The 27,914-nt window shown below is 46.0% G+C and overlaps 1 protein-coding gene across 1 annotated transcript in view; it reads right to left on the bottom strand.

Moving 5' to 3' along the window:
- Positions 1 to 27,914, bottom strand: part of AGRN (agrin) — a gene marked incomplete at its 5' end in the record, with an annotated part of 135,854 nt that overhangs the window by 82,109 nt on the left and 25,831 nt on the right. The window contains 4 exons of the mRNA XM_086947838.1: positions 38 to 202; positions 13,214 to 13,327; positions 14,118 to 14,223; positions 16,251 to 16,396. Of these exons, the coding sequence (XP_086803964.1) occupies positions 38 to 202; positions 13,214 to 13,327; positions 14,118 to 14,223; positions 16,251 to 16,396 (531 nt within the window). The remainder of the gene's footprint in view (positions 1 to 37; positions 203 to 13,213; positions 13,328 to 14,117; positions 14,224 to 16,250; positions 16,397 to 27,914) is intronic.

Genomic DNA, 27,914 nt, shown 5'->3' with positions numbered 1-27,914 from the left:
AGTGCAAGTGGTGGGCAGAAGGTGCTACTTTACTTACGTGTACACCCACTCTTCTTGTCGGTGACGATTCCGCGGAAGTTCCAGAACCCTGGTTCACATCGATCACACTTTAACCCTCCAACACCGGGTTTACAGGAGCACTGTCCAGTAGATGGGTCACAAACGCCACCGTAAGAGCCATAGTGGTTGCACTGGCAGCTGCCTGAAGAAGCAATTTAGAAAGAAACATATCACCCACCTTGGACCGTCCTATCCGCAAAGAACCTCTCGGGCATGTTCATCATTCTATCTCACTGCATCACTGAAAGCGAGTACTCCATGCATATTTCTATGATACCACTAGAATATCCTACAATTCAGTGCTTGAAATGGAAAAATAGAAGTACAGGCTCCCTGTACCATCGTGCCTGATTGTTCCTAAGAAGTGCCATTACTCTCTATGTAAACGTATTAGGTCACTCTTGAGAAGTGCCGGTACTCTCCCTCGAAAAAAACAAAAAACTGGTACTCGGTACTGGAAAGTACAGGCACATTTAAAGCACTGCTACATTTCAATAACATTAATAGTCTTCGATTGTGTCAGTGCACAGAATAAAGAATATCCCTAGCATTTATATTCCATCAGTCTCACTGAAGCACCCCGAAGCATTCATACGCCTATCTCACTGAATCACTGCACAGGACAACTGTAGGCTTTGCTAGCCTTTCTCCTCACTGTTCGTCTGCAGAGGGTAGAGAATATAGCAGACATTTACATTCCTTATTTCTCACTGCATTCCTGCATAGTGTAAAGAATATCCCGAGGCACAGTAATCCATTTACCGTACTGGAAGACCCTAAAGCACGTATACTCTTTTGAACACAGAGCGGATAATATCCAGTGGGATTAGTAACCCATCTCTTTCAGTGGATCACTGAATGTACGAAGACTGTCCAACAACATTGACATTGTTTTAACACACTGTAGTATATACACAAGAAACATCCCCAGAATTTATATTCCATTCTTCCCACCGCATAGGATAAATATCATCCCATGGCACTGCAAATGGACCCCACTGTACACTGCACAGAAAAAAAGAATAGCCCTGGCTATTGCCATTCTTCGATCGCACTGTATAACAAAAAGCATTCATGGGCATTTACATCGATTTGTCTCACTTCATAGAATAAAGAATATACCTGGAGACTGCTGCCCAACCCTTCTGCACAGATGAAAAATGGCTCTGCTATTCGTCTTTAACCTCATCCGTGCTCATGACGAGCTCAGCTCGTCATGAGTCACGTTGCCGCTGTGCTCATGACGAGCAGAGCTAGTCATGACACACGCGGGGATAATTCTCCTGCTGTGCTGAGCGTTCCATTCAAATGGGCGTGTTCATGACAAGCTCAGCTCGTCACGAGCACCCCGACGCTGCGCGCCCCTCCTCCCCCCAGCACAGCTGGGGAATTAGCCCCGCGGGGAAGGGTTTAACACTGCATAAAAAAACTATCTGTGGGCACTTCCAACCTTCTTCTTCGCTTCATAGAATATATAATATCCCATGGTGCTGCCATTCTATGGCATGGAATTAAGATTATCCAGAGGCACTGATAACCTGCTGCATCACTGAATGGAATAAAGAATATCTTAAGGCACTGACATCCTACTGCATCGCTGAATGGAGTAAAGAATATCCAGAAGCACTGCCATTCTACGGCATGGAATAAAGAATATCCTGAGTCACTGCCAACCTACTGCATCACTGCATGGAATAAAGAATATCCAGAAACACAGCCATCCTACTGCATCACTGCATGGAATAAGGAATATCCAGAAACACAGCCATTCTACAGCATGGAATAAAGAATATCCTGAGCCACTGCCATCCTACTGCATCACTGCATGGAATAAAGAATATCCTGAGGCACTGATACCCTACTGCATCACTGAATGGAATAAAGAATATCTTAAGGCACTGACATCCTACTGCATCGCTGAATGGAGTAAAGAATATCCAGAAGCACTGCCATTCTACGGCATGGAATAAAGAATATCCTGAGTCACTGCCAACCTACTGCAAAACTGCATGGAATAAAGAATATCCAGAAACACAGCCATCCTACTGCATCACTGCATGGAATAAAGAATATCCTGAGCCACTGCCATCCTACTGCATCACTGCATGGAATAAAGAATATCCTGAGGAACTGCCATCCTACTGCATCACTGCAAGGATAAAGGAATATCATGAGCCACTGCCATCCTACTGCATCACTGCATGGAATAAAGAATATCCTGAGGAACTGCCATCCTACTGCATCACTGCAAGGATACAGGAATATCATGAGGCACTGCCATCCTACTGCATCACTGAATGGAATAAAGAGTACTCATAGGCATTGCTCTCTTCCTACCTCACTGCACAGTAGAAAGAACGCTCCTAGGCATTGCCATCCTTCTATAGGTTTCTATTACTGAACAGTATAATGAGTATCCAGAGGCCCTGCCATCCATCTACTACACTGCATCAAGGCCTAGTGTAAGTAATATTCTAGCAAACTGCATTCAGAATAAACCCTCTGTGCTGCCATTTTTCGGCTTCACTGCATCAGTACATGGAACCCAATGTTCCTAGGAATTGCTACCCTTCTACCTCACGACTTAGATGAACGCTGCCCGGTCATTGCCATCTTTCCGCCTCACTACACAGAACAACAACTATCCCTGGGCATTGCCACCTTTCTGCCTCACTGCATCGCGGAGTAGAATAAAGGCTATCCATGGGCACTGCCACCTTTCTCCCTCACTACCAGCATCACTGTGTAGAATAAAGATTAGCCCTGGGCACTGCCACTGTTCCACCTCATTGCACACAATAAGGACCATCTCTGGGCATTGCCATCTTTCTCCGTCGTTGCATCGCGGAGTAGAATAACGACTATCCCTGGGCACTGTCATCGTGTGACTGCCTGCATAGAATAAAGAACACCCCTGGCATTTATAGAACTTCCACCTCCCTGCATTACTGCGAGGAATTAAGAACGGTGCCCAGAATCTCTCTCCTTCCCATATCATTGCACGAAATAAAGAACATCCCCGGGCGTTTATAGCCCTTTAAACTCACAGTGTGAAACGAGCATAAACAGGCATTTATTACAATTCCATTTGCAGTGCCAATTTACCTCGTGCTGCTTTGCTTGAATATTACATTTTGGAGGAGAAGACGTGGGCACCAGGAGTTAATCTGTCTGATAAGTCACAGTGCATTACCACGGGAGAGGAGTGTATTCCCTGGAACAGATGTTCCCTGCACTGCAAAACTCTGGATTCGCTGCGATATGTGAAGTATTTGTGTGTTGACAGTCGAGCTGGCAGCACGATTATGACTTCTGTGGACTCAGGCGTGATGCACCTGGAGGTGAAGCCACCTGTCTGGAATTGTATAGCAGTCTAGCCTCAGAAAAAAATCCAAATAACAGATGGAGGAGAGAAAGATGGTGCAGGAGAGCCAGAGGAGAAGAGGGGACTAAAGTGTTTTTCACTATCATACTTAGGCACCTCTCGAAGCTCTTTATGTGGTGGGCTGTGGAAAGATATCCCCTGACACTAGATCACTCTTACTGCATTATTGTCAAGGCCACAGTGAACAGACGTATGTGGGCTACAAACGAGTTGGGGTTCCTCCCCTGAGGCGTGGTGCCTTCCAGTTTCTGAGCAGGACATTGTGTGCCATAAAAGTCGTGTAGCCATGAGTGGGTATCGCAGGCACAGCACAATCTTTGGCTGCGTAATGTTATGTGCAGCTTTTAGTCTGGCTGCTGCACAAATATTGCGTGCGCACACACAGTAGCATACACTGGGAGCATACACTGGGAGTGACAAGTATTCACCAGCCGTAACCATGATGCCTCAGGGCGGCTTCATGTTACATTGGTACACGGCAGGGGTATCGTCGCATGACATTAGTTGGACAAGCCGGGGTAACTTTGGCACTGCTGCGAAGTGAGGCTACCATGCAGGAAACAGCTGTGGTACCTTCATGACACCAGTCCCATGCACGGTTCATGCCATTTGAGACCATCCAAGCACATGTACCCACACCCAAAGCTGCAGTCATCTGAGCAGTCACCACCCCTCCCCTCCCAGGAGCAATGATGCACCCACAGCAACCAAGAGCAGTAATTGTTGAAGAACAACTTCCCATCTGGATATGTGAGAAAGTCTAGCAAATTCTGCTGCATGAACATACTTTGTGTGTGGGCGCGCCAGCAGAGCCGACACCAGGTGCTGTAGACATGTGCAAAATAAGCTGCTATAGAATCGTCTGTCCCGTCAACACACAACACCACGCGAACACAAGTTGTAGATTCTATTCTTATACCAGATTATGCGCTGGGTGCAACAGAAGCCAGAGAAACCTCTGACCGAATATCCCTGGTCTTCCTTGTCATTGCAGCTGTGTGACGACTGCCCTGTTCTTTAACACCTTGGCTCCTAAGGGGTTTTTCCCTTCCTGCGCTGACATTCCTTGAATCCCATTGTTCATGACAAGGTCAACTCAGCGCAGGGCAGGTAAAACTCATGACGAGTTGACCTTGCCATGAGCACTGAAGAGGTTAACAGTGTGCCCGTTCCCTCCTCCATCCATGAATCTACGGAGCACGCTCATGGTCATACTACTAACATCCAGGGCTTTAAGTGGGCCAGGTCTCAAGGGGTCTGAGCACCAGCAGTTTTTTTCAGGGGGCCTCGAAACGGGTCTCTATCGGGCTCGGTTTTGAGCCCTGGCACAGGCGGTCCGTTTTTTCCCCCAGATTGCAGTGCTGTCACTGCAGTCCGGAAAAAAGTGCCAGGGCGCAAAACAAAGCCCGATAGAGACCCGTTTCGAGACAGCAGGCACATCGATGTGCGCTACCCACACTGCTCACTTCTCACTAGTGGAGAAGTCACGGCATGACGTCATGCCAGGTGAGCGTTGTGGAGGAAGGGAAATCCTTTAAAGAGTCATTTTCTTTCTGGATTTCCCTTCTCTTTCTGAAAAGCAAGAGCAGCAACATTGTGGTAGGGTCACCAGGGCTTTAATTGGAAGCTTTTTCAATATTATATACACGCCAAAGTTGCAGCTTATTTATCTTCTGCAACTAATCACCATTGGCAAAGCCAATAGTCCTTACTTGTTGTAGGTATGATGTTACTTGTTGTATCACATATCTGGATGCCATGACCGAAACAGCAAGAAACAAGTCGGGCGGCACACTTTGCTAAGCACAGATTTTTAGTGTGAGTGTTTTAAAGCCACGCCCCTAATTACACGGGCCACGCCCCTTTGAGAGACCCCCCAGTTTTTTCATCCCACTTAAAGCCCTGCTAACATCTCCTGGCCACATTCCCAAAAAAGTAGAAATAAAGACGTTATCCTGGTGTTATAGAATACATGAATGAAAGAGAACACTCCTTGTTAAACCCCCAGACTACTATCTGGAAGAGCCCTCTCTCAGACAGAGCCATAAAAAACAATACAAGCAATGGTCAAAGTCACAGAAAAAGGGACAGACATCTGTGGCGGTACCTCTAAAATACAAGGTTTTGCCAGGCTGCTTAATTCATTTCAATTCAGGCAAAGGGTGGTTCGCATCAGAGGACCCAGGCCCATGGGTAAACGTGGACGTATATTATACAGCAAAGGCAATACCGATTGACAGGGATAATGCGATACCTGCTGTCTTAATAGATAGCACATAGGAATGTATTAGATGGTGTTTGCAAATCATATGTACAAATTGCACACCGACTGGTTTGAGAACTGGGATGCAATGTGTGATGTACTCAACGTACAAAGATGTAATATTGCAAATTGTTCATTCGTAGAAGGTTGCAAAATGACCTGCTCAATGAATATTAATAATTAGGCATGTCCCTGTTTGTTTCCCCTTGGGATTGGCCATGAATGCAGGGATGGTGGTCTGTTAGGGACAGCAGACTTTCATCCCTGTGCTTGCATCTCCAAAACGGATTGTGTTCTTAACCTCATCAGCGCGGCGCAAATTCGTGCGCTGTGCTGAACGTTCCATTGGGCGTATGGAACCATGACGGAACGGTTCCGTCATGAGCACAGGTCAACCGACGCTCATGACGCAACTGTTCCGTCATGAGCATTGAAGGGGTTAAAGAAAAGAAACATGCAGAAAACTGCAGAAACATGTAGTCATCCTCTTGAATATTGTTTGCTCGCTTTGAAGGCGCCCAACACAATTCACAAAGAGGAAACTGCAAGGGAGTAGCCAGAAAAGAAAATACTCCCCACTTGAAACACACCTCTAATCTGATCGAGCGGGTCAAACGAGCAAACGTGACCCTCTGTAGAAGAGTACCTTTCCCCCTCCTTACTTCTATCCATCCATGCATCCTTCTATCAATCCATTCATCCATCTATCTACACTTTCACCTATCTATCTACCTACCTACAAATTGCCGCATGCATTCATCTTTTCACCCATCAATATGTTCACATATCTGTCTTTTAACCATCCATCCACTCACTGTTCTCCATCTGCCCATTCTATCCTTCCATCCATTCCTCCTTTCACCAGTCAGTCCTTTCTCTCTTCCATCCCGCTGATCACCCTTCAGTCCTTTCACACCTCCATCCACTCATTCTTTCATACTTCCTTTCATCTTTCATTCATCTTGCTTTTCCTTTCTCCTGTGGTTATTTTCCCTTTCTATTCACCCATCTTTTTTCTTTAATCCTTACTTTTTCTTTAGTATCTTTCTCGCTCTCATGTTCATGGTTTTCCTGTGTATTTATTTCCTGAGTTTTCCTCCATTTATTTTATTTGTTTCATCCCTGTGCATTTCAGGTGAAAGTCCACAACCATCTCTCATGGGATTTCCTGGCAGTGTTATTTATTAGATGTTGGTCTTCAGACCTGTAGACATAAAAGGCCCATAGACAACTAATGTATATGTGGGCCCAATTTACTAGCTTATCCAGCCCAGTTGCAGCCCCTGCTTACACTGTGAAGTGGTTGTTCCTAGACCACTGGCAAGCGGTCACTCACGCATGGACAGTTTCTCCTTTGTGACTCATACCACCACAGACAGAGGGATGGTATACACTCAAGGCCATGGACTAGGCTGCTAAATCAAAGTTGAGGGTTGCATAAAGCATATTGGTGTGCTTCTCTTAAGGTGTGCTTAACTTTGTCACGGAATCCCACAAAGCAGGGCCAGGCAGCTCAAGATCAGCAATCTATGAGGTTCATATCGCAATAGGACCTTCGAGTCTAGAATAACCTTCTTTCATTAGGAATAAAAAAAAGTGGTCTCAAAGGCACTAACAGAAGCCTGCTGAAAATAAGAAGGTTAAAGCCCGAGATAGAGCTATTCTCTAGCAACAGAGAGCACAGTGTTTGAGGCAGGGCAGCAGTAGCGTCTCAGAAGACTTCAGAGGCACTGAAGTACGCCCGGTCAGGTACATCAACACCCTATCCAGACTGTCTGTGGGGATTACACACAGAGCTGTCTCCGAAGTGAGAGTCACAGAACTAAGAGGGGGTACCTCGACTAGCCTTCTAGAGAGGCTTTAAAAAACACTGCCCATAAGCTGTGGTGAGATGACAGCTGCATCACAATCAGCAACTCGAGAGTCAAATGTTTCTGCCTGCCTTGAAGAATGGGAAGAACGCTGCAGGAATGTCAAACTGAAATAGGAGAATTAAGGCAGCCCTGAGGCTAAAGCAGACTGCAATGTCCCTAAAGAAATGCATCTTCCATATAATAAAAGCTTATGGGTTGCTCTTAGTTGAGGAAGTTTGCAGTAAAACAGGTAGAGCTGTTTAATAGTCTCATCAAGCCAGACTGTCTGCTGGCTGCCATTCGAGCAATAGCTGCCTTGGCAAAATGGCTGTCTCTTTATATGTAGAGAAGATATTAAAATGTAAGTCTACAATTCACCAGCTTTTAAATCTAGGTGGTTCAGTTTTACAGCTGGAGGAATTACAAACCTAAGTGGTAGTAAACACTGTGCACTGTTCACTGGATTACTAAGGAACCCTCAACAATAATTCAAACTTTCAATCGAACTTTCGTTTTACAGCTGCCATAGCCACATTCAATTGCCGACGAAATTCAGAAATTTACTAGTGATGAGCTCCAAAACCCCAACCACGTGCTCCTTACTAGCTTGCTGCCAGTCAATACTCTGTAGCAAATTTCCTCACTGGCCAAAGTTCACCTGACTGAATATCATAATTCTGTCTCTAAAAGATAGGATTCTGCAGCAGTCCTGAAACCTGAAATTGAAACTCGGCTTTGCAAAAACTTCAATCATTCGCTGTATGATTGGGCAAGCTTTTGCCCAATCATACAGCAAGTTTTTGCCCAATCACAGGATTTCCGAAGATCGGGCAATCAGATAATCTATAAAGGCAACACAGCAATGACACTTTTCAGTCTTTTTAGGCAGCCTGGCAGTGCATGTGCTGCACGGCAAGGCATGCTGTATTTAGGTATGGACTTTAAGCTCTGTCCACTCTCGGCTCATATTTTTCATTGGCTTGTGTCATTGTCCTTTGTAAACTGTGCCTTTTCATTGTTCTATAGGCTTAGCACTCCTTCCTTAGTACCGCCTTGTCTCATTATGTAACCTTCCAGGAGGACACCCCCTGTTACATGTGTTGTTACTCGATAGGCTTTAATTACAGCCTCCGAGCACTATTTTGTTAAATGGTTTTCACCTGCCTGCTGTTGCAGGCAGGACACACTCTCCCGCAAAGTTTGATTACATTTTTTTTCATAGCATGGCACGCCACGCTGATAGTGGCAGCAGGGGCTTTGGTTTATTTGCGCTGCCGAAAGATTTTTTCTTCTATTTCGTCACTGTTTTCTTTTTGTTTACAAACGCCCCATACCGCGCTTTCACATTAATGGTTGCCAAGCCCCTTTCTTTAGACGAGCTGCATCTAAAGAAAGGTGCGCGGTCACTAATAAAGTGAAACCATGGCATGGGGTGCTATTAGAAAGAAAAAAAACATTTGTCTGTCAACTTGACAAACATGCTTTTTTTGGTAAAAGCGCTGCATACCGCAATTTCACTTTAATGGTGGCTGCCCCCCTTTTAGGCGAGCCACGTCTAACTAAAGATGTGTGGCCGCCATTAATGTGGAAGCGTGGCATGGTGCACTTTTACAAAAAAAAAACCATTTACAATGCAATAGGTCTTGCATTTGCAAGAGTTTAAGCTATTGGCACTGTAAATGACAATGCCTTTTATTTATCTATTTTAAAAACAACACTTAAATAAAAGACCTATTGCATTACAAAGACTTTTTTTTTTTACTAGGACACGGCCTGGACACTGCGGTTACAGACGTCACAGACAGACTACTCTGGGCATTCGGCAGTTCTAGTGCTAATTAACTTATTGATGGGTTTTGATATTCAATAGTTTATGAGACAACATAAGCTAACAATATTACAGATAAGAACTGGATGAATCTGTTCCTAGAGAGTCAGAACCAACATGTCAAACTATTTACCACAAGAGAAAGTGCTTCTCTTTTTTCTCTTCTTTAACGCATATATGTAACCCCTTCCTGGGGTCATCGGGCTGCACGAATTGTGCTTCCTGTTAAACGCAAGTGGCGACTAACTTGTAAGGAAGGGATGGCAGTTGTGTCCATTTATGTCTATTAAACATCTATGCCTGGACGGCATCCAGTAAATTGCCAATTCTTCTAAAATCGAGGAACTGTTTCTTCATGTTTCACCACTGAGCACCTCCCAGAGACTCCAGCCATTGGTACCCTGAAGTGTTGCGTGCCCACTCACTCAGCAAAAAACGTCAGCGTATAGTTTGATAGCAAGCTCCAGGATGGGCAGCTGGTCACAAAGACCAACTACAAACTGAGGCTAAAAAGAAACTGTAGGAAATTCATTTTTCCATATGGTTCCCACCCATCTTCTAAGCTAGATTCTGCTGTTATTCTAGCCCTGCACGCTGACCTATCACTAACTAGTTTCTCGCGGCATATATTTCACCATGAATACATTATGACCGAGAGATTGTAACACTCATCATATGAGGGTTTGTATAGATATGTAAATGCACTGTGGTTAGTGTGTTAGTTTTCAGGAGCACAGGTTACTAATCCTTTGAACAGAAGGAGCCTAGCTGAGCGCTGGGAAGAGATGGTCAAGCTTGTGCCCATTGCAATAATCATGACTGTTGCAGTGCATAGCTGCAGATGTCTCTGCTGGACATGGGCAGGGAAAAGAACAATAAATACATGTGCAGAGGTTTGGACTAGCTCAGTGCTATTGGAAAGCATCAAAGAATTGATCAATATCGATGGCAGGATTTAAAGAACTACGGTCCATGCCTCCTTTTCGGTTGGGGGTCTGGGTTCATAGGTCATCAAGCCAGTTTGGGTGAGAACAGCATTGCTTTGCCATGAGAGAGAGCTAATGAAAATGGCCTTAGCTGGAATGTTCTCACTTTGTAAAAGCTTCCAACTGACCACTCATTTTACAATGCTTTACCTGCAGGAGAGCAACTTGTAGTAAAGTGGGCACTGTTAGAGGTGGAGATTGAGAACAGGGACATTTCATCTCCTCTGCAAGGATTAGTATAATGGAAGGTAGGAGGTCGAAGCTTCAGTAGCTATCTGGATTTTTCACATGCTGTGGAGTTTGCCAGCCTGCGAGTGTGTGCGGCCAAAGTACCGGACGAGCCAGACATCTGCTACAATATGAATATTGTCGGGTGAGCGGTTGCCACTAGAGTTAAGATTTGTGGGTGCACGATGGAAGAAAGAACACAGGTAGAAGTCTGAAATGTAGAGAAGACAGACATGGTGTAGAATTGGGAAGCAGAAAGGAGACAACTTTACTTTGCGATAGCCCTGTTGCCGACCAGGCAGTGAGTTTGGTGATCACCTAGTGGCCTCCAGGGGCACATAAGGAGGAAAGGAAAGGACCATGCTTGTGTAACAGATCATTTGAGACTGGTTTTGCACCCACCTTTGTGGATATTCTTTCTTCTAACTTTGAAATTAGTGACAAAGTCAGCAAGAACTGAGTTGGCACTAGGAAAAGTAAACCAAGGACTGAACTTATGCTACCAAAATTGGGGGCTCTGTCCACTGGCGTTGGCAGAAACAGAAACGACCGAAGCGGTCCTTGCCTGTGATGGAGATACACGTTAGAGGCGTGAATGGCACCCATAAGCATGGGGAGATTGACTAAACCAGTCCCTCTGGCCTGACTGAAAGCAAGAGGCAGCCTGGAGCTAGGAGCCGGGCAGTGCTCCTAGAGTGAGGAAAATACTGCCAGTGACCACTGGTGAGTAATATGCAGGAACTTTCACTGACTGTCTTTCCATACTTGAGAAGACATGTGCAGTGGAACCGCAGCTTTAACTCTACATATTTGAAGCAATTGTTCTGATATTCGTCATTTTGGTCACATTGGAATCCTTAAGTCCTTTTGCCATTTTTTACTAAAAGGCTTGGGAGTTTTACTCAAAGTTTTCTTGATTCGAGTTTTGTTTGCGTCATTAGCACACCAGATCTGAAGAAAGCCTACCATTTTGTGCTAAATCGCTAACAGTGGGGCAGATACAGTTAGGGAAGAGGATGTGGAACAACGAACAGAACAGCAGACTCCGGTTCTGGGGATCCGGATTAGAGTCTTGGCGTTGGCGCAACATCCTGTGATTCTGGGCTAATCACTTAATCTCCCCGTGCCTATGCACAGTGCCTGGATACCCTCACGGGTGGTAAGCCAGGCTATATAAATCTACAAACTTTAACAGTAATCTGAGCGAGGCAGAGCTTGCTTGATTAGGAAGTAATTCATCACAGTGGAGAGCAACTTTTCCCCATCTTGGTAACCTGGCTTCATACAGAAACATTACACACATGCTCTCGAACCAAAATACAGTTATACTAGTGAGAGATTCTACAAAGTGGCATTTGGACAGTGTGAACTTGGCAGGCTTCCTCTTTGTCTACTGAAGATAACTCGTGAGGGTGATGGACCCAGGGGTGAAGCTCATTCTCTAAAGCAGCTCAAGGTACCAAATCAACTGCAACCTCCACCATTGCACTGACTTCTGGTGCCAAGAAGGACCAAGGTTAAGATCCTCAAACTTGTCCATAATGTTCATTAGGATGAAAGGCCTCAATAAAAGTTCCTTTGCAAAACAATCCTTTCAGTCTTAATCCAGCGATGTTGTCACTGAGAATTAAGATACTTAAGTCAGGAGAGGGGTACTACTATAGTAATAAAGCTTTCAATATTTCTCTATAAGAGTGTTGTATAAAGAATATGGATAACCAAAACATCGAGAAGAAAATAAATAAATACAGGTAAGTAGAGATCTACTATTCTGTACTCCATATCTACATACCTTGAAGATATATCAAGATCTAGGAACGCAACGCCCTGAATTGCAACTACTTTCCCTCCTGAAATTGTGTCAGATTATCGCGGAAAAAATATATAATCCTACAAAAATATTGAGTACCATAACATTTTGAGGTATATACATCTTCAAGGCACGTAGATGTGGAGTTAAGAACAGTTAATCGGTATGTCACTATATATACTTCTCTTCCCTCCATTGTGTTAGCCGATATTCTGAAGTTGATCGTTTTTTGTCGATAATCTGACATACACCCTCGGTTCTAGAGGCCAGGTTCAGTGTACAAGGTTGTAGAGCCATCTGCCTTTGTATCTATTAGAAGTGGAGTATGATACACATACTAGAAAGGGTATACGGGCAGTATATTTTGACCAAGCCTAGCAGCATTTAGGTCCACAATAACTGAAAAGGAACTGGACGCAGCTGGACAGTCAATATTTCCTGTGTAACATCAGATCATCTTGGACTGCAGGCCTAACCCGTGAAGCAGCCTTGGCAGAATGTACAGTGTGGCATTCTCAGACTACCTTACGCCAACACTCTTTTCTGATCAAACCTCAAAATACTAGACTCTGGTACGCCAACTGTAGTCCTACTTCTACATCTAAGACTGAAAAGTCTTACCATGTTGATTCCCCAAATGAACACATTTACGCGGGCCACCCCTCGCAAAGAAGAATACTGACACATGGCACTTCTGGGTATACAATAAACGATAAATGATCCAGGTGCCCCCTGGCATGAACTTTGCCCTGACAGTAGGTGTTTGATATTACCAGGAAGAGGTAAATATCAAGACTTACTTGGACAGCCTGCTTGGCCAACACCGAGCGCCGCGGTCACATTGTCTGAACAGCATCCGTACACAGTCCGGCTGCAGTGTGGAGCCAGGGATGGTGGAGGAGTTATGGTGGCAGCTGAAATAAATACAAACAAATGAAAAAAACACCCTGCAACCCAAACATCCAGACACCCAGGAACCCTAGAGAAATCTTTAATGTGCTATAACTCTGACTGGAAGGATTCTATGGCTTATGTTATGAACATTCATAAAACACACTTCTGACCAACAGCACTGCCCTTGTGGTGCGGAGGGATGTCTGCGCGCGAGTCCAAATTTATCTTTACAGACCTGGGTCTGATTTAGTGATGACTACTCCACCCAAAAGCCTCTTTGTTTACACATCAATTTTATCCCCATTAAAGAATCACCGACATAATAACACCAAAACAAAATATAACCTGCAGCGCCAGCAAGCCAAGGAAGCTTCTGAACTGGGAAGATTACAGCTCACATGGCCCCAACCCCCCCTACGAGAGGGCAAAATCTGCATTCTATATCTACCATCATCTGCCCCGGTTACCCCCCTCAAGCCGCTCCCCAGAATGTCGGGGGCAGCGGAGGGTGGAAGAAGGGGGGTGCTCCATATTAAGGATGAAGGGGAGTGTTATAAATTCAAATCAACATGCAAGCCACTGAGGCCGCGTATGCAGCAAATTATGCAGAGATGCTATCGGAGTCCCCGGCCTCGGATAAGTGGGAACTGGGCCAAAGCTTGATTTTTTTATTTTTTTTATTCAGGCTCATGCAGCGGAACATATTATTCTGGAACTAGTTTCTTTTGCTGAGATAAGGGGAGATGGGGGTGCCGGTTCAGCCCTCCCTCCGCCCCTCGAGATTCTGCAAGGCTCGCATCCTCGGCTCACCGTGGCAGGCGCCCAGGCTGGTGACGTACAGATCCTGCCGCTTCTCACAGCGGGTTTTCTTCAGCTCACACTCGTTGGTGTAGATGGCGCCGTCGGAGCCGCACACCTGCATAGAAGGGAGGAGGGAGGAACGGGGACATGGACAACGGGGTGGCGAGGAATGAACAAGGTAAACAAAAAACAGTAAGGGTGAATAAAGACGGCCAGGTAGAGGAGGATAATTAAAAAAAAAAATCAAATACCCTAAAATATGATTATTTGCTGTGCATTTTAATTATCACGGCTATGTGTACATAAGGGTGAGTGTTCACCCTGCAGACAGGAAACTATGTTTTTGTGAAGGACTGCATCCAGAAAATTCACAGAAATTCGGTTTCTGATTAATATATATATATATATATCACCACATTGTCTACTTTATAGTACAAATAAGCTCCATTTCTCCTAAGAGTGGTACACAGTGACTGTGTTACGTGATGAAGGATATATTACTATTGTTACACTGTTGATTGCTGATGAACACAAGATGCACAGATGTCCAATGTACATATAATATGGAAGCCCAGTATACACACACACACACACACAAAACCTGGAAATGCCAATGTAAATTATCAATACCATGACATACCCAATAAAGAGCAATAAAAAAGAGCCCTATTTCCTTCTTTCACTCCATGAAGATAATTTCCTTTGAGAGAGGGTTAGGGGCACAGACTGATGAATAAAAGTTGGACTCCGAGTAATGAAAGTTACGGATACATAATCAGGTCCCTCCTGCCTCCTACACTGCTTAAGTCACAGATCCAACTATGTGAGGCTGCACCAAGCGTTGCGGTCCAACACCGTACACCACAAAGTGGCAAAGCTAGTCTGTTGCCCAGTGTCTTGGAGTTTACGAGGAGACGCGATCACACAGTAGCCGCATGCAGTGTATTTTCACCAGAGGAAGACTGGCAGGAGGTCCCAGGGGCATTTTATGGAGGTGAACAAAGATAGACAGCTACGCTCATGTAGCTGCCTCTATAGACTTCATTCAAAGGAAACCACTGAGTTCATATCCATGAGGCCACAGCACCTGGAGGCTCCACCTCCCCCCCCCAGCTACCTTCTGCACCTCAGTAATAACTCCCCTTATTCCTTCCGCTTAATAGCACAGGAAAGTTTATTTTCCTTTTATCATAGAGGCAACCCGTCTTGACGAACGATTGTCTACAATCTATACATAAGGTTTACTGTACTTCTAACGTATGGAGAAGAAGCCCTCTTGGGAAACAGGATTATGGTGGAAAAACGGCAACATCTTTATCCAAGAGGAAGCCAAAGGCTATCTTTGGTGTGAAGCCCAGGCCTGCATGCAACACTACCCGATGGTGAAGAACTCCATATAAGGCTCTGAGCAGCCCCCTGACCTCCAACTTGCTGATCTGCCTGGCAGCGGTTATGGAAATCAACGAGTAAGCCCTCGAGGCCAGCCTCATCAACAAGGCCGGTGTGGTGGTTCAACACTGGAGCGCCCTAAGGACCATGGACCACCAGGCACTGAACCGGAGGTGTAGGGGATGAGCACTGCTGGTTTCAAGACACCACTCTTTATAGAGGACATTCTGAACCCAATGTATGTATTCTGCTAAAGTATGTCACAGGGGAGAACCATGTTCTGTCCCGCCTTGCTCACCCCGGGCCTTGGGGTTTTTAGAAATGAAGACGCACAAAGCACTTACAATCTCTAAGTTCTTGCAGGAAGACACTGTAAAGCAATTGTAATCAGAGTGAGAACATGCTCATGGGGGAAAGAGGCCATGGTGCTGCCAGGCAAAAGAGACAATGCTCCTGCTGGCATGGGAGGCCATGCTGCTGGCAGAACAGCTGCAGACTCCCACCAGCAAGATACTCCATACCCGTACCAGCTGGACTATAAAACACTGTAAAAAAGCCCCCACTGGTCGAGGATCTGACTAGGCTTGTGAGTAGAGCAGAGACACACCGTTCTCCGTGGATAGGTCTGGGACTGACCTGCCCACCCGGGAAGGTCAGAATCACATCATCTCCAAGGATAATTCTGGGATAGCGATCTCCCATGTGTAGAGTAGTTACCAATCAGACAGGTTGTGTGGAGAATGTCGGTCTTACCAGATTGCGTGGAACAGTGGAGCAGATGAAGTCACAGACGCAGCGGTCATCCTCAACATCCTCGTCCCAGGAGCCTCCGTATTTTCGGCAGCGATCCTGCTCGCACTCACTGTCTTCTCCAGAGCCGGAGCCTCCTGAGCCACAATCTGCATTAAAAAAAGATATTGTATAAAGGAAAGCACTGCACATCACTGCTAAGCTGGGAGAAACAAGAGAAAACACATGCACATCAGATGATAGAGCTTACAGGGCTGCCAGCTAGAGAGACTAGGAGCAGTGTACCCACCTATCCAGTAAAAGACCATGTCACTGCCAGCTGGGGATACAATTAGAAACATTACTACCCATCGAGAGAGTACCCAACGTGTGGTTTTATGCCAAAAACCTCACTGCTAATGTTCCCCTAGTGAGTGCATCGAGAGAGAGAGAGAGAGAGAGTGTGTGTATATGATAGAGTGTGGGCGAGTGAGAAAGTGTGTGTATACTGACTCCATGAGTGTGCTTTACAGCAACATTCCAGTACAGATGTGCCCATTTCTTAATACTATAGCCCATGTCAGTCAATTTTCATAGTAACATTCCAATGTATAGGTGTGTGTTTATACAGACTAAAGAGAGAGAGGTGTGGCGTGTGCAGTGGCCAGAGCGGCTGCCTCTGGAGCGCGGGGCTTGCAGCTGAATCCCGGTGGCGGCGGCAGCTCAGCATCATGTTACTCTGGGCAATAGCTCACTTAATCTCCCTGACGTCCCCCAGCATCTTGAAACCCTTAAGGGAGTAATATGTTCCACTTAACAAATAGGAATTAAAGAAATAATAGTTTGCCGCTTGAGGCTATACTATAGACAGCCACGTCTTGATGTGGTGGTGTGTAACATGCACATCTTTTTTATTGATCAATTGATATTTTTCAAGTGCCTACTGATCCTAGTAATTTAAGCTACTGCTTATCGACAGAGGAGCATAATTCCATTAAGGGCAACATTATGAATTAGACGTCTGGGTGGCCCTGCAAATCACATGACTATTTTTGCAAACGCTTTTCACCATCGGACTCACCGCAGCCAAGGACACGCAGGTGCCTTCTGTTGCAGCGGCCTGCCACTGGGCATCTTTAGCTGCTTGGCATGGCTACTGCAATCAGTCTCGGTCCATTTTGGCAGAAAGTGTCCAATCAGTCTCCCTAATTAGCAAAATTTAGGAGCTCAGCACTCGGGGGCTGAATTCACAGTAGTTGGTGCGGCACCAGTGCTGTGCCCTTCATATTTGGGATTTTTTTTAATAGACATTAGCAAGGCTTTAAAAGAATGTTGTATTGTAATATCAAGTAAAACAAGAAGATATTGTGGGAATGGATATGTATTTGTGTATTAGCAAAGAAATATATAATAATGTTGGTGTAGGTTAAAAGCTCAGTGACTGCTGCACTGTTAAGCCAAATACGATTCAAAAGGGGGTGGTGATGAACAGAGTGTCTGAATTAAGCAGACCACTCTTACCCAGTCAAGAGATCAGGGCTTGATCCATCACCGTTATTTAGCTCACTGCATCACCCCAGTTCAGAACCTGGCTATATGCAAATTAGTCTGACCCAGTGCCTCATGGGAACAGGGCAGACCAAACTACCAAGCCAATTCTTCACCGGAAAGGAGACAAGCTACCAGGGACCGGTTTCTGGCATTTCAGCCGTCGTCGGCCCGGCTTGCTTGAATCCTGGTGGTGCAGTGAGCAAGGGACTCATGTCTGAGTATACCCTGCCACACTTGTGGTGGCCAAATACGATTCAAAAAGGGGGTGGTGATGAACAGAGTGTCTGAATTAAGCAGACCACTCTTACCCAGTCAAGAGATCAGGGCTTGATCCATCACCGTTATTTAGCTCACTGCATCACCCCAGTTCAGAACCTGGCTATATGCAAATTAGTCTGACCCAGTGCCTCATGGGAACAGGGCAGACCAAACTACCAAGCCAATTCTTCACCGGAAAGGAGACAAGCTACCAGGGACCGGTTTCTGGCATTTCAGCCGTCGTCGGCCCGGCTTGCTTGAATCCTGGTGGTGCAGTGAGCAAGGGACTCATGTCTGAGTATACCCTGCCACACTTGTGGTGGCCAAATACGATTCAAAAAGGGGGTGGTGATGAACAGAGTGTCTGAATTAAGCAGACCACTCTTACCCAGTCAAGAGATCAGGGCTTGATCCATCACCGTTATTTAGCTCACTGCATCACCCCAGTTCAGAACCTGGCTATATGCAAATTAGTCTGACCCAGTGCCTCATGGGAACAGGGCAGACCAAACTACCAAGCCAATTCTTCACCGGAAAGGAGACAAGCTACCAGGGACCGGTTTCTGGCATTTCAGCCGTCGTCGGCCCGGCTTGCTTGAATCCTGGTGGTGCAGTGAGCAAGGGACTCATGTCTGAGTATACCCTGCCACACTTGTGGTGGCCAAATACGATTCAAAAAGAGGGTGGTGATGAACAGAGTGTCTGAATTAAGCAGACCACTCTTACCCAGTCAAGAGATCAGGGCTTGATCCATCACCGTTATTTAGCTCACTGCATCACCCCAGTTCAGAACCTGGCTATATGCAAATTAGTCTGACCCAGTGCCTCATGGGAACAGGGCAGACCAAACTACCAAGCCAATTCTTCACCGGAAAGGAGACAAGCTACCAGGGACCGGTTTCTGGCATTTCAGCCGTCGTCGGCCCGGCTTGCTTGAATCCTGGTGGTGCAGTGAGCAAGGGACTCATGTCTGAGTATACCCTGCCACACTTGTGGTGGCCAAATACGATTCAAAAAGGGGGTGGTGATGAACAGAGTGTCTGAATTAAGCAGACCACTCTTACCCAGTCAAGAGATCAGGGCTTGATCCATCACCGTTATTTAGCTCACTGCATCACCCCAGTTCAGAACCTGGCTATATGCAAATTAGTCTGACCCAGTGCCTCATGGGAACAGGGCAGACCAAACTACCAAGCCAATTCTTCACCGGAAAGGAGACAAGCTACCGGGACCGGTTTCTGGCATTTCAGCCGTCGTCGGCCCGGCTTGCTTGAATCCTGGTGGTGCAGTGAGCAAGGGACTCATGTCTGAGTATACCCTGCCACACTTGTGGTGGCCAAATACGATTCAAAAAGGGGGTGGTGATGAACAGAGTGTCTGAATTAAGCAGACCACTCTTACCCAGTCAAGAGATCAGGGCTTGATCCATCACCGTTATTTAGCTCACTGCATCACCCCAGTTCAGAACCTGGCTATATGCAAATTAGTCTGACCCAGTGCCTCATGGGAACAGGGCAGACCAAACAACCAAGCCAATTCTTCACCGGAAAGGAGACAAGCTACCAGGGACCGGTTTCTGGCATTTCAGCCGTCGTCGGCCCGGCTTGCTTGAATCCTGGTGGTGCAGTGAGCAAGGGACTCATGTCTGAGTATACCCTGCCACACTTGTGGTGGCCAAATACGATTCAAAAAGGGGGTGGTGAGGTTCTGAAACTGGGATGGTGCAGTGAGCTAAAAAACGGGTTTGGATCTAGCCCTGATCTCTTGACTGGGTGAGAGTATTCTGTTTAATTCAGAGACTCTGTCCCTCACCACCCCTTGTTGTAAATATTTTTGTCCACCCTAAGCGTGGAAGGGTATACTCAGATGTGAGTCCCTTGCTCATTGCACCATCAGGATTCAAGCAAGCCGGGCCGAAGAGGCTGAAATGCCAGAAACCGGTCCCCGGTAGCTTGTTTCCTTCCCAGTGTAAGAATTGGCTTTTGTAGTTTGGTTTGCCCTGTTCCCATCATGCACTGGGACAGGAACAGACTAATTTGCATACAGCCAGGTTCTGAAACTGGGATGGTGCAGTGAGCTAAAAAACGGTGTTGGATCTAGCCCTGATCTCTTGACTGGGTGAGAGTATTCTGTTTAATTCAGAGACTCTGTCCCTCACCACCCCTTGTTGTAAATATTTTTGTCCACCCTAAGCGTGGAAGGGTATACTCAGATGTGAGTCCCTTGCTCATTGCACCATCAGGATTCAAGCAAGCCGGGCCGAAGAGGCTGAAATGCCAGAAACCGGTCCCCGGTAGCTTGTTTCCTTCCCAGTGTAAGAATTGGCTTTTGTAGTTTGGTTTGCCCTGTTCCCATCATGCACTGGGACAGGAACAGACTAATTTGCATACAGCCAGGTTCTGAAACTGGGATGGTGCAGTGAGCTAAAAAACGGTGTTGGATCTAGCCCTGATCTCTTGACTGGGTGAGAGTATTCTGTTTAATTCAGAGACTCTGTCCCTCACCACCCCTTGTTGTAAATATTTTTGTCCACCCTAAGCGTGGAAGGGTATACTCAGATGTGAGTCCCTTGCTCATTGCACCATCAGGATTCAAGCAAGCCGGGCCGAAGAGGCTGAAATGCCAGAAACCGGTCCCCGGTAGCTTGTTTCCTTCCCAGTGTAAGAATTGGCTTTTGTAGTTTGGTTTGCCCTGTTCCCATCATGCACTGGGACAGGAACAGACTAATTTGCATACAGCCAGGTTCTGAAACTGGGATGGTGCAGTGAGCTAAAAAACGGTGTTGGATCTAGCCCTGATCTCTTGACTGGGTGAGAGTATTCTGTTTAATTCAGAGACTCTGTCCCTCACCACCCCTTGTTGTAAATAGCACTGTTAAGCCAGACCTAAAAATCCATGTAGGTTAATGACTCCCCTCCTCCCATCTAGATTTCCTCCGGAGAAAAAACCCATTAATTATCTAGTTATCTAAGACAATTTAATTGTATGTGTGTAGTGACTTTGAAAGTTCAACCTCAGGCAGCTGGATAAATAAACAAAAGGATCACAGCTGTGTGGAGAGCCCGCACTTTTTTTGTGGAAGCCCACAACTTCAGTCCACTCAAAATATTTTCTCCTGGCTCCCAACATATGGGCAGCACCAAAGGCCCACTCTTGTGTTCTCACATAGCTGTCAACAACTGCACTCGCAAGCCAGACCATAAAAATTGGCCTGCAGCTGCAAATGAATAGGAAAAATGTGTAGACAGCAAATGAATGTTTGCCATTTATCACCCACACACAATTTGCTTGAATTCTGACTTGAGTGCATGTTTGAGCACTAAACAGCCACACAGGTGTGTGCACCATAGGTCCTTCATCACAGAGATTTTCAATGGATGCCCTGCTTATCTAGTGGTTGCTTCAGATACAGCAGTCTCACAAGCATAGCATCTTTTTAAGGCTTGCATTATGCACCCCAACTGAAATTTTAGAAAAGCCTGCTGCAGTGGGAAAAACTAAAGTAAAATGTTTGATTTCTGAATACAACGCATCCAGGGAAAAAATAATTCATTATATGAGGACTTTGTGCACTTTTGGGAAGAAAATGATCTTTTATGCATTTTAAAACATGCACCCCACAGGAGGTGGAATGATAAACCAAGCAAACAAAAGCTTTAGTTGACACAGAAAGAATCCTCTGGGCGCACCTAAAGCCCACTCTAAAATATCAGCTCTCATTGTCCTTCTTAAAAAATATTAATAAACCATTGTAATAATAGGTCATGACAGCTGTGCTGCAAAGCTTCACAGGACCTCGGAGGGGCACTTAAAGACCGACATGGAGGCGGGCATAGGCCAACTGCAGGTTTCAGTCCAGGTGCCACTGGTCAGTTGCAGGAAAGGCCTTTTGTAACGTATTGTATCACTTTAGCTTGAATGGGAGGTCAGCCTTATGGCATTTGGAGTCCACTTCTTGGTTGTGGTTAAAAGTGGGAGCAGGTCCAGTCCTTCAGAGCTCCTCTCAGGTCACAGACAGCAGGTCCGGTCCTCTTTTGTTCCTCTTCAGCTCAAGAAGTGCACTCAAAGTTGGATCCTGGATATTCCACAGTTATGCCAGGCACAAGTTAGTGGGTGGGAATGACTCCTGGGCATGCCCTAACCAATACTGTAAAAGCTCACATGGCCAACCCTACCCACTTTGAGCCTTTTCAAGATAGTGAAACTCTTAAGCATCACTAAGCTTGGGCCCTGAGGGCGGGGATGTGTCAGGGGAGTGAGCTATGGTAATCTGAGTGTCCTCCTAAATCGAACACTAAAATCCAGTTTGAAGCAACCACCATAACTCAATAAATCCAGCAACATCTGGTAGGACAAATGTGTTATTTTTGAGGAGCTAGACAGTAGACACACGAGAATGGTCTTGGATTCCTGCTTCCTTCCTTTCAAGTGTGCCTCAAGCCTGATATGTAAACCCAGCAGTCCGACCAAGCAGGATTTGACACACAAGCTGTATAACACTGTAGTGTAAAAATGAATGTCCACAGCCCCCACCATGTAAGGTTCAGAAGAGTCATCTCTGCCCATTCAGGTCAGCCTATTGTTTGCTTCTGGAAGGCATTTCACACTTTTTCGCACCTATTTCATTGCTAATTACTGGCTGCAAGAAGCTGGAGAGTAAATGCAAATTAGCCTTCAGGAACGTCAGGTAAAAAAAATTAACTTTCTAAAAGTTACCTTTTCTTAACATTTATTAAAAATCTAACTTCGCCCTTTAATATGATTTTTAATAACTATTAAAAATAGTTGTATGATTATTTTCTAGCTTGTCTCATTTTCAAAATACAGCACTAGGATTTTAATCTGTAATCAGGTTTTCTATATAGGACAGCTTGGCATGCCACAGTGAAAATAACTTATTGGTGGTAGTCACTGAAAGGAAATGTTAACATTATAGGCCTACATATCCTATTTTTAAATACCATACACTCTTTCTTGTGGGCTACAAGGCCTACATAGGGGTGACTTACTAATATTTAGAAGGGAGATGTAGTTTTTACACAGCCACAGTCAGGCTACACGGGATAGGCCTGAAGCCTTGTTTGCACTTCCACTGTAGTAGATGGCTCAGCAGGCGCTGCAGTCCATCAAGGACATTTAACTTCCAGATCGTGGGTACATATTGTACCATATACTAGGGACTTATAAGCAAGGTAAATGTACCAATAAGGAATATGCCAATTTGGTCATGTTGAAGGGGCTTGTACAGGCACTTTACTATTGGTCAGTAGGGATAAATCATACAGAATTCTAAAGCCAGAAAAAATATCAGGTCCAACAAAAGGTGAAAAATCATCACTTTCCATGCAGAAAAGGAGGATTTCCTACATAGTCTATGAGTCAAGTGTGGCCTCTTAGGCCGGTGGATCAGATGAGATTCTTTAATTCTTGCTAGGAGGACCTTATAGTTGGAGATTATTGGTAGGATCCCAATGCAGAACATCAATCACCTTTCAGTTTAAAGCACCACCGTTTGCAGGTATGTATTCTCTAAAGTCCATGCATCTTTTTCTTTTTTTTTTTTAGAACGGAATACCTTTGTCTTTGTAGTAATGGCTTTAGTAGTAGAGTCATAGCTTTCTAATTTCTGCTTTATGCAGCCGATTGGAAGGTTTATCAATGATCCAACATCAGAAATGGCCTTGGACGCAGGAGTCACGCTGAAAATTGGCATGGAAATTGTTTAATGAGAAGCAACTTAACATGCAATCTAAAGAGTTGAGTAGGTGCTGCTGGGGCAGAAAGCCTTCTGTGGCATGGGGTGCTCCAACAATCAATTTTGATTGTGGATACTTTAGATTGTATAATTTCCAGAGATCAAGTTTATTGTGATTCATCTCATGCTCTTGTGCTGAATTACTGTCATCACACCGTTTTTAATGCACAGTGCCTCCCTCTTTTAACATCCCCTATTTGTAATGCATCAACATTTTCAGGCAGTTCCGAACTCTGCAGTTTGCTAGATTTTCGAGTATGTGGGTAAAGTGGCAGCCGATTGAGAACCACAACAAAAGAATACATTTATAGTAAACGAGTGCTGCGGTATCAATGCTTCAGCTGTAAATTCAAACTCGCTTTATCATGGAGGTCTTCCAAGCAGGCACTGCGAGCATTTTTGTATCAGTTTATTTAAGGCGCACATATAGATCATAAAGCCGCTCTTTTGGCCTATGCGTTTCAGTTGCAGTTCTTTCTGAAGGATAAGTGAACAACTCTCAATGTGATGTGGTCTACCACTGGGTATCCTTCTTAAGTCCCAAAGATGTGGCCATGGTCCCTGAGGCAGGAGGTTAGTTGGAAAGTGGTGTCAAGAGGCGCCCTGAGCCTGTTGCCATAGTTGCGCGGTCAATTGGTGATGACAGCCAAGGTGAGGGACCTATTCTTCCCGGAGAGAAGTGGCACACCCCTCGTCTGGATGCATGTAGTCGGTGACTTGGGTGACACTCAATTTGGGGACCAGGCTCGTTGCAGTGTTTCTAGTGGTAGGGGGTTATATTTTTACCACTGAGGCTTGAGAAGGTGTTTGGCGGAAAGCGGATCCAGCTTCAGAAGCGCAGCTAAGCGACAACAGGAGAGTGTGAGCTTGGTCTCGGCCATGTTCACATGTTACCAACTGGAAATCGACACTAAATCAATAGCTGATCTGATAATTTGAGTGAAAACGCCTTTTCACGCACCGGTGTACCCGAGTAGCATTAGTGCATGAGCGGTACCCCACGGGCTGCACTGCATCACAGAGGAATGAGTTGCCTTGGACCAATGCAATAGACCGAGACGAGGAGCCTCCAGTCAAACTACTGCAAAGCATGTTGGGGTATGTAGTCCAACACCAGACAATGAAGGCGGCGAGATCTCTGCTCCACGTGTCAAGTGATTCCAGCTAAGGGTGGCTAAACGATGCTTTCTTAACCCCCCACCCCCTCCCCCTCCCCCTCGCCCCCCTTCTTCCCCAAGGGCTCCTTGTGCACTTTGAAGCTGCTGCGCAGAGATCTCGGCTCCTCTGCAGAATCTTCCGCAGCCTGGGCCTTTGAAGTGTGGGATAAAACCGTGCCTCCGTCACAGTGCTGCGGCCCCATTAAAGCAGCATTATCTCCCATTATAGCCGGATAAAAGCAGGATGGAGAAGGCCTCTCAAAGGAGCCACGGCAGGCACTCCACCTCCCCCCACCCCCCAGAGGCACCACCCCCTCACTCCGTTAATAAATTGGAGGTAATTACTGAACAGAGATGGGGTGTTGAAATGCAGACTTTTGCTCAACTTCTTGCAGGCGAAAGGAATTGAGCGCCTCTCACGCCCTCCCCCCGCGTGAGCCCCCTACTATCCCTGGCTCCCCCTCTCAGCCCCCTCTTTGGGGTTGCTAGGCGACTCGCCAATTCTGGCTAATATTACCTAGGAACCTAAAGATGCTCTGAGCCAGTTTGTCACAGCCAGAGGCCCTGCAGAGCATGGGAGTGGGGGGGGGGGGGAGGGGGGGAGTAGAGGGGGGAGGGTCAACAGGTTACATTTCGTTATCTACAAGAATTGAAAGGTCACATGGAGAGCTTGGGGATAGAGGAAGGGGTGGTAGCTTGTAGGCATAGCTGACAATTGACCCTATGCCACGCGTGTCACGTTTAGCAAGTCCTGGCTTTTTAACCAACAACGCTGTTTGGGCTGGGCTCCGAGTCCCGTGCAACCAATGGTAAAAAAAAACAACAACACAAGAGTACAAGTCCCAGAATGCATGGTGATATTGACTTAAAGACAGGGTGACCAGATTTTTAAAGCCCAAAACCAGGACATTTTACAAAAATAGAAGGACTAAAATATTGCTGCAACCGAGTGCACAGATGGATAGCGCCTCTTATTTTAGAAGAGGCAGTAAAAACATAAATAAAATGCAATTTTTAAAGCCAGTAGCATGCCTGTTAATTAAAATGCTTTCTTATAATAGCTACTAAGTATCCCAGCTTTGGAAAACATAAAAATACATCTCCCACCGGTTTCAGTCGACCCTCTCTAAAATCGGGACATGAGCTAAATTTCCCTAAATCAGCCGCGACAGCTGTTGAAAACCAGGGACTCCCGGCAAATCCAGGACGCCTTGTCACCCTACTCAAAGAGGGAACTGCCTTGTTTTGGTGGCAGGAGAGGGAGGTCACGTGAAGGGGCCACATGACGTGTCACTGAGTGGGTAAGCAGGAGCCCCGGGAGAGAGAGAAGGTTGGGCGATAAGGATGCTACTAGCTAGTAATGTGGACATTTATGACGGACCCAACACTGGCGGTGTCATAAGAGGATATGAGGTTTTGACAGAAGATGGCCACACTAAGAAATGTGGACAAGGGGTTCTGGCAAAGCAGTGGAGGGCTGGCTCTGAAGGTGGAGGCAGTTTGGGCTAGAGATACGAATATGGAGGTATGGGTATTGGTGAAGGTGGAGCGGTTCCTCGGCGGGAGCGCTTTCTAGGAGGTTGGTACGGCTCCGTACACGGAGAGGACATCAACTACGTGGTGTCTTAGCGCCGGGGGAAACCGCAACAGCACTCGCTCCATGAATGGCGGGTTTCTACATGGCAGAACCAGGCACACAGTAGACTAGATCAACACCATGAGAATCTAGTAGTGTAGATAGTTTTCCTTATTTTGGTCCTGAGGAAATGCGGAGTATCACTTTGAACTAAAATCGCATGAAACATGTCGACCACTTCTGCTGAGTAGGTTTTGCTTTCACTGACCTTTGAGCCTGATAAAGCAACCACTCGATTTTGTTTTTAACAAGGTGTGTTACCACTTCATTAAAATTCGTTTTGTGGACTACTCAACCTTTTTAATATAACCTTAACATATCTACACCATTCACTTCCACTCTCTAGGGTCCTCACACCCACAGCACCATACGGTAGGAATAAAAGATCCCCGCAAAAGAGCCCCTTTATGGGTGCCCGTTGGGTATTTCACCGCCGACCCGACAAGGGGCAAGGCCATATGATTAAGCATGACACCTAGCTTGCTGGGTGTGTGAGGTCTTTAGTTCCGAAAAGGAGCATCCCCCTCCTGCGTGCCTTCACTCACTCTTGTTATGTTATGTTAAAATGGGACTTTTATAGCGCAGCGGCTACTCCAAAGGAGTGTCCCGGCGCTTTGTGCTCCAGACCAAAGAAAAAGCTGGAAAACATATCAGTAAAAGAACAGGGGCCTGAAAGAGGGGACGGACTATCCAGAAAACAGCCAAGTTTTTAAGTCTTTCCTGAAGACAAGCAGGTTCGCGGTATTCCGCAGAGACACCGGTAAGGAATTCCATAGCTGAGGAGCAAGGAATCTAAAGGACCGGCCGCCTAGCCGAGCCCTTTTGATACGTGGTACCCGAGCCAGAGCCAATGTTTCTGACCTGAGGGATCGTGTAGGTCGGTAGAAATCCAACCTCTTCTGAAGATATTTAGCACCATTGCCATGCAAGGCCTTATGGGCAAGGGTCATGGCCTTGAACAGTATCCTCTTCCGCACCGGAAGACAGTGGAGGGATACAAGGAGGTTAGAGGCACTGGTGCGGCGGTGCAGGCCAAAAATTGCACGAGCGGCAGCATTCTGGGTAACCTGCAGACGCTGGAGGAGATATTCTGGCAGACCCAGATATAGGACATTTGCATAGTCCAATCTGGATCCTACAAGTGCCTGAACAGTGATCCTCCGATGTTCCTCCGAGAGAAGGGGAAAGAACTTGCGTAGCATTCTGAGGATCCCAAAGCATGTTCCCGTAAGAGTCGAAACCTGGGATTTGAGCGAGAGCTCGTTGTCAATTTTAACTCCCAGGTTCTTAGCCCACTTAGAGGACTGAGTGGGAGGGAACATGTCAGCAGG

Source organism: Lissotriton vulgaris, assembly GCF_964263255.1.
Source record: "Lissotriton vulgaris chromosome 5 unlocalized genomic scaffold, aLisVul1.2 SUPER_5_unloc_1, whole genome shotgun sequence".
NCBI lineage: Eukaryota > Metazoa > Chordata > Amphibia > Caudata > Salamandridae > Lissotriton > Lissotriton vulgaris.
Note: the sequence above shows the minus strand (reverse complement) of the source record. Positions and strands in the feature narration are given on the sequence as shown.